This window comes from Spermophilus citellus, assembly GCF_964194105.1.
Source record: "Spermophilus citellus genome assembly, chromosome: 2".
In the NCBI taxonomy this organism is placed as follows: Eukaryota; Metazoa; Chordata; class Mammalia; order Rodentia; family Sciuridae; genus Spermophilus; species Spermophilus citellus.
In genome coordinates this window covers 37,342,184-37,349,237 of record NC_138183.1, presented here as the reverse complement: position 1 = coordinate 37,349,237, position 7,054 = coordinate 37,342,184, and the positions used below count along the sequence as shown (strand labels likewise).

Below are 7,054 nucleotides of genomic sequence, written 5' to 3'. Positions count from 1 at the left end.
TGTGCAGGGAGCTGGAGCCAGGTGAACTGCTCTGAGGTTCGAGAGAGCCATGGAAGAAGTGCTGAATTCATTACCAGCAGGTTCACTAGGCTGGTGTGGGCCAGGCTGAGGGGCCCCAAGGACTAGAGACCTAGTCCCCTGACACACAGACAGCCTGCTTATCTCTTGCTCCCAGGGACCTGGTAGTCCCTGCCCAATTTAAAGTTCAAACTCTCCAACTATAACAAAATTTCAGGTTAGGCAACTCAGGGGCCTGGGCTTCAGAAACTCAGGTCCATTTTGCTATCTCTGGAGTGCCTTGCTGGATTGAGTGGGCACAGGAGAGACACTAGGAGAGCACAGGCATGGGCAATCTTCCTTTATTCCTTTGTTCCTTCATTCGTTTGTTCTTCTTTCTGGACTAGTACTTGAATCCAGGGATGATTTATCAGAGTGACCTCCCCAGTCCATTCCATTCCTTAAAATTTTGAGACAGGATCTCCTTAAGTTGCTGAGGCTGTCCTCACTATGTTATGCAGACTGATCTGGAATTCCTGAGATCATAAGATCTTGCTGCTTTAACCTGAGTAGCTTGGGTTACTGTGTGCCACCATACTCAGCAAGATTTATGTTGGAATCCCCTGAACTCTCATTGTGGAATTTCCATGATTCCTCTCCTGAATTTTCCTACTCCTCCTTATACAGAAATGTTCACACACAAGCATTAGATATTATAGTTTTTTTCCATAATTTTTATTGGTGAATCAGCATCTTGGATATCAGGAAAAGTAGAAAAGTGAGTCTATTAATACGATTTCCCCGCAAGTAGGCTTTCTGCCCCACCAAGATTCTACATCTAGGGATCTTGTCATTGCTGCAGTCCAGCTGCAGCAAAATATCCAGTGAGTGACGAACAACTTGTGCACATTGATTCAGCAGGAGTGGGAGCCGTTTATTGTAGGACCGGAGGGGTATTTATACATTCCACACAGCTTATCTAATTAACATAAACTAGATACAGCAGTCAACCAATAAGGAATCTCCACACTTAATGGCTCGCTGGCGTTACTTCTCAAACCACTCCCCCTGGCAAAATGCCAGGCGCCATCCTGACTTGTTTACAGACTCTAACATGTCATCTCATCTGTTCTTGGCATCTTGTGACATAGAGTGCCTGCCCATGGGTACTACAGGAATCTTAGAGGGATTCAGACTGTCCTCATGTCTTGGCAACAAGGGTACCACAGAAGCCACTGGTGCCTCCCTGGTGTCCAGCATTACTAGATCAGACATATGTCCACATTACAAAAACCTTCTTGTTATCTTGGAGAAAGTAAAGGACCAATGTGCTGAAACTGAGAGTCCTACCCCTTGACCCCCCATGCTGTTCCCTGGTTTAGGAAGCGTGGGCTACAACCATACTGCACAGGCAGACCTTGACCCTTTAAACTGCATGTGAAGAACATAGCCCAGTTTTTCTTAGTTGGGTCCCTTTTCAGGCCTGCTCTGATAGTGGCTCACTCTATTTTTATATTAGACACTGTCTCCCTTTCTCATTGCCAGATGCCCTCCATACTGTTGCTCACCAAATCCTGTAGCAACAGGTGTTCCACCAGCGAACTCCTGGCTACATGCAGGTGGAATGTGATTCACAACTAGTATGAGTGCTTCAGTGTGTCAGGAACCTGGAGTGTGTGGGGAGAGCATATTCAGTCACCTGGACTTGGCAAGAGCATCCTGGGCATTGGGTCCAGAGTGTTCTAGGCTGGCTGACACGTCCTTTTCTGGATATAATGGCATATTGACTTGAAAACAAAAGACCTTCTCCCTAGTAGGAGTGCTAGGGGAGCCTCCAGTGCCTGGTACCACAAAGAGAGCTCCTACTTTCTCAAACCAGCAAGAAGCAAGAGAGTAAGGAAGAACTTCTGGCTTTAGGTGTTGGCTGGAATCCTTCTCTGACTCCTGTTCTTTTATTACATGGGCCAAAATGAGAGGTCCTAGTTATCCGGTTTCCAGGGCAGGTTCCCTATAGTCTCTCCTTTCCAATTCTTTCAGGAATTTAGACTTGTTTTATTCTGCAGCTGTGTTTATTTGAGGAGGCATTGGTCATGTTGCAGTTGACAGTACCAAGACAGTAGCTGACATTCAGGTTCCCTGTCTTAAAATGTAGGACACTGGATTCCTGGGACTGGTAAACAGGTTCCTATCCAGGGCCAAGGAAGAGATAGCAGGTTTATAATTCAGTGCTTACAAACATAAAACTCGTTGAAAAACTCCTAAACAGGCAAAAACTTACAGTTGATTTTGTGTATAGCCAAAGGTTTTGAATAATGATAACAGCAAAATGATGTCTACTGAACATGTGCTGTGTCAGACACTGCTAATTTAGTCCTCATATTAACACTGTATTTGGGTTCTCTAAAGGAATAGGATCCATAGAATATATATTATATATATTAAATGTAATATATTTATATATAAAGAGTGTGTGTGTATATATATGTATATATATGAATATATGATATATATTTGTATATTTATATGTGTGTGTGTGTGTGTGTGTGTGTGTGTGTAAATTTAAAGGTGGATTTATTAGTTTGGCTCACATCATCAAGGTTGTATTGTCCCACAATGACTGTCTGTAAGCTGGAGAGCCAGAGAAACCAAGAAGGATCTGAATCCCTCTGGCCAAGAAGCTGGAGTCTCAGGGTAAGCGAGACCAACAATGTAGTCATGGCTCTATGCTGAACACTTGGAAGCCTCCTGAAGGGTCACTGGAGGTGATTCCAGGATGAAAGGCTGAAGAAGCCAGTCTGACGTCCATGGGCGATGGGCAAAGCAACAGACACACCTGCTCTCATAGAAGAGAGCCTGCAGGTACTGCGTGGCTTCCTCTTCTGCTTTTGTTCCATCTGGGGCCCTGGTCTGTAGGACCATGCTGCTCACTTTCAGCTTGCTGTCCCCCATGCCAGTTGTCTCTGGAAACACCCTCGCTGACTCTGTTGGAGATATGCTTTACTAGTTAACTAATCATCTCTCATCTAAGCAAGAGGACACTCAGATTTACTATCACAAATCCTGTAATAAAATGTAGGCAGTTTTATTCTTATCATTTTTTTTGTAGATTAAGGAAAATTATGTAGTTTGCCTAAGGGAAAATGTGAATGGTAGAGCTTAGATTCTCACTCACCCTGACTCCAGGTCCCTCAAACTAGGTTGTTCCCCTCACACCCACAGCAGTGAGTTGGTGTTGATATATTTCCATTATAACTGCAGTGTTTCAGAAGTGTTGGAGTATGGAAACACATCACCTTAAGTTAGAGGTTCTTCCCAAATTCTTGCATCGTTTTCCCCCCTCTGTTTTTGTGCTGGAGATGTAACCTTGTGCTTCTTGCATGCTAAGCAAGTGCTCTACCACTGAGACACATTCCCAGCTCTCCCCAAATTCTTAAAAGATAAGAGCCAATCAGGAGATCAAAAATATAACCAAACCAAACATAAAAATCCCAGCATGGCACTTGTGCAAACTCCAAAGGCCCAGTTAGAACCCACATTCTGGGCTGTGCAGTCTTGCTGATTGCTGACATCCTGGCTGAAAACTCTCCTTTTCATTACTCTTTCTGTTGTCATCCCATCACATGTATTTCTCAGTGACCCTTACCAAAAATATTCATAAGAATAAATGGATTAGGAAACCAAAGATAAGAGAGTGATAGTAGTTCCACTAAATCTTCAGTGCAGATTTCAAAGTTTGCATTTTGAGTATGGACATGCTCTGATGCCTGGCTTGTTCATTTAGGAGCATTAAATGAATTATGTAGTTATATTATTAAAATATCAAATTCTGTAGAGAAAACAATTCCAAAGCTGGGAAAGTGATTAATTAGATTAGAATTTTAGTAATAGAATCCAATTTATTGGAAATTTCTTTTGTTAAATTTTTGTGCTATTTCTAACACTTCTCTTTCTTAATATTATTTTCAGTTGTTGATGGACCTTTATTTTACTCATTGACTCATATATAGTACTGAGAATCAAACCCAGTGCCTCACACATTCTAGGAAAGTCCTCTACCACTAAGTCACAACTCAGCCCTCTTTTTCTTGTTGACAAAACAAATACCAACCTAAAAATTATTTCATATGTTTCAGGGGAACAGTTGCCTCATAGAGCAATTTAAATGAACTATACCAGTGTGGATTTTTACTACCTTAAAAAATCACTGACATTTTAGAATTTTTTTGGAGAACACTATCAGTCATAGACTATCAGTTAGATGATTTCTCCAAATCTCCACACTCCAGAGACAAAAATTAGATTTTCCCACAGTCTTTGTTCAGCATAGAGTGTTTCATAGGAGAAAGTCAGTTCTCAGTGATTCCCCTGGGTGTGTCTTCAATATTTGCTGATTCGGCTTTGTGTCCCTTCCCCCATGCTCTGTATCCTGCCTTATCAAAGATAGAAGGATTTAATACAAGTCCCTTTTCCAGAAAATTTGGTCATTTCCTTCCTTCTATACACTTGAAAGTATGGTTTAGGAGCAAGTGCCTCATTAAACCTGAAAGGTGAAATGTTTGAAAAAACACCCGAAATCCTAAATGAATTCTGGGTAACTTAGTGGACTGTAGTACTTGTGTCTGGTCTTTGAAGCAGAGAATAAGTGATGTCTTCTGTACTGTTTTAGGATGGTGCCATTCCTGAAGATGGTGCCATCACTTGGGGGTTGGGGATGATTTCCGATTTGGACATGTTGAGTGTGAAGTGCCTGGGTTCCCTGGTGGGAAGAATACCACCATAAGACAGAGCCAAGCAGGTCAGCAGCCCTTGGCTGTCTCCTGACTTGTCTCACAGGAGACAGCCCAAGGTCCAGAGCAGCCCTGCCTGCATCGAGGACAAGACTGTGGCCAGCAGTGCTGCTGTTCCCTTCACCTATCTGTACATAGCCACGCCAGGACCCCTGTCCACCTGCCACTGCTTGGAGATACTCAGCACCACTGGGCTCAGTGCTCAAAGCTTCTGGGTAACAAGTCAGTTCAGGAAATCTGCTGTAGAGAAAGCCCTCCCAGAGCTACAGCAGTAGGTGAGACCTGGTGGCATGCTGCCCCCAAGGAGCTCTGATGATGAGGAAATGTCACAAGTCAGGATGAGACAGGTATCAAGTGAAAGGTGCTGTAGGATATAAAGGGGACAATCTCAAAGTGCATCAGAGAAGAATGCATGAAAGAGATGGTGTCTGAGCTGGCTTTGAAAACTCATCCCAGTGTGACTGAGAACAGCAGGAGCAAAGAGCTGAAGGTGGGGGCAGTGCAGAGGATGTAGTGATGGGCCAGGCTGTGTGGAGGGGGATGTGGAAGTCAGGCCGAAGAAGCAGGTGCTGCCAGACTCTGGGGGCCTTGAAGACTCAGCAAGGATTTGGACTTAATGCTGTGGTGATGGGGAGCCATGAAGGGTCTCGATCAAAAGAGAGATGGATCAATTGGGGCTAGACTTCAATGGCAGAACCACTATGAGGAATGTGAGGAATTTCTTTTAGAGACTAGAGGGACAGAGCCTTGGGAGCAGCTGGAGACAACAATGAAAGCTGGTACCTCTGTGTCTTGTGGTGGGCCTGAAGGTGCTCCACGACCCTGGAGTGATAGTCTTGAAGAAGGTGGGTGTGAAGGGAGAGAAAGAACACCTTCTCTTCTCGTTTTGTAATGGTGCCCAGCCATGTTACAGATGGTAACTACTTTGTCATCATGGGTCCTGTGGTGGGGGTGAGGGGTGGATAAAAGGAAGCAGAGCAGAACCCCAGCCAAGCCCTTATGGACCTGGGGCATAAGCGAGAAATCTGTTGGTTTTAAGCCACTTAATTAATGATTGCATTACCACAAGATAGGCTAGCTCATGTTGACTGACAGAGTTGGAGGGCAACAGTAAACGTGGGAGAATTTTCTAGTGAGCAGACCTCCCCCAAGCAGAGCTGTGACAGCTGCTTTCACCTCTGCATTTCTTAGGCTGTAGATGATGGGGTTCAGTGAGGGTGTCACGGCGGCATAAAACAGTGTGATAATCTTATCCACATTGGGATTCTTTGCCTTAGGCTTGAGGTACATGAAGGAGATGGTCCCATAGAAAATCACCACCACTGTGAGGTGTGCAGAGCAGGTAGAGAAGGCTTTGCGCCGGCCTGAAGCAGAGGGAACCCGAAAGATGGCAGCCAGGATGAAAATGTAGGAGAGGCAGATGAGCAGGAGAGGGGTCACTGTCAGGATGGTTGTAGCCACCATCAATACCAGGGCATTAAGGGAGATGTCCCCACAGGCGAGTTTCAGCACTGCTAAGATCTCACAGAAGAAGTGGTTGATGACATTGTGGCCACAGAAGGGGAGGCGCCAGATCAGGATGGACTGTAGCAGTGAGTTGACAAAGCCTGTCCCCCAGCTCAGCGCTGCCATCTGCATGCACATCTGTGGAGTCATGAGCTCTGTGTACCTGAGTGGGTGGCAGATGGCCACATAACGGTCATAGGCCATCGCAGCCAGGAGAAGGCACTCTGTAGTGCCCAAAGCCAGGGTCAAAAACATCTGTAGGGCACAGGCTGGGAAGGAGATGGTACTTCTGGTTTGTAGGAAGTTGGTGAGCATGAGAGGCATGAAGGAGGAGGTGGCACAGATGTCTATGAGGGAGAGGTTGCTGAGAAAGAAGTACATGGGGTTGTGCAGGTGGGGGTCCAGCATGATCAGCACCATGAGGAGGGAGTTCCCCAGCAGATTCATGCAGTAGATGCCCAGGCAAAGCACAAACAGGACCATCTCTAGGTCATGGTGCCCATGGAGCCCTAGCAGGACATAGTCCATCACGGCTGTCTGATTTGTTTCCTCCATATCATCGTCTTTGCTCTTTAACAATCTGGACCACAGAGCTTTTGGAAAGAAGCTCTTGCTGGTGTGGGGAGCAAGGGTGGTAGATGTGTGACTTGCAGTGTGTCAGCCTCCCTCTATGGAACCGAGTTTTATCATCTGTACAAGGAGAGAGTGGCTGGCCTTCAGGCCTGCAGCTGGTCCTTCCAGCTAGAAGTTCTTCCCACCTTATC

General features: G+C 45.3%; 1 protein-coding gene across 1 annotated transcript; it reads right to left on the bottom strand.

Moving 5' to 3' along the window:
- Positions 1–5,786: 5,786 nt before the first annotated feature.
- On the bottom strand, positions 5,787–6,845 carry LOC308642594 (olfactory receptor 13C7-like; the record flags this gene model as incomplete). Its single annotated transcript, XM_081281716.1, has 1 exon — positions 5,787–6,845. One exon carries the CDS (start codon positions 6,843–6,845, stop codon positions 5,859–5,861), a length of 987 nt encoding a protein of 328 aa, XP_081137842.1. The 3' UTR covers positions 5,787–5,858.
- Positions 6,846–7,054: the final 209 nt, after the last annotated feature.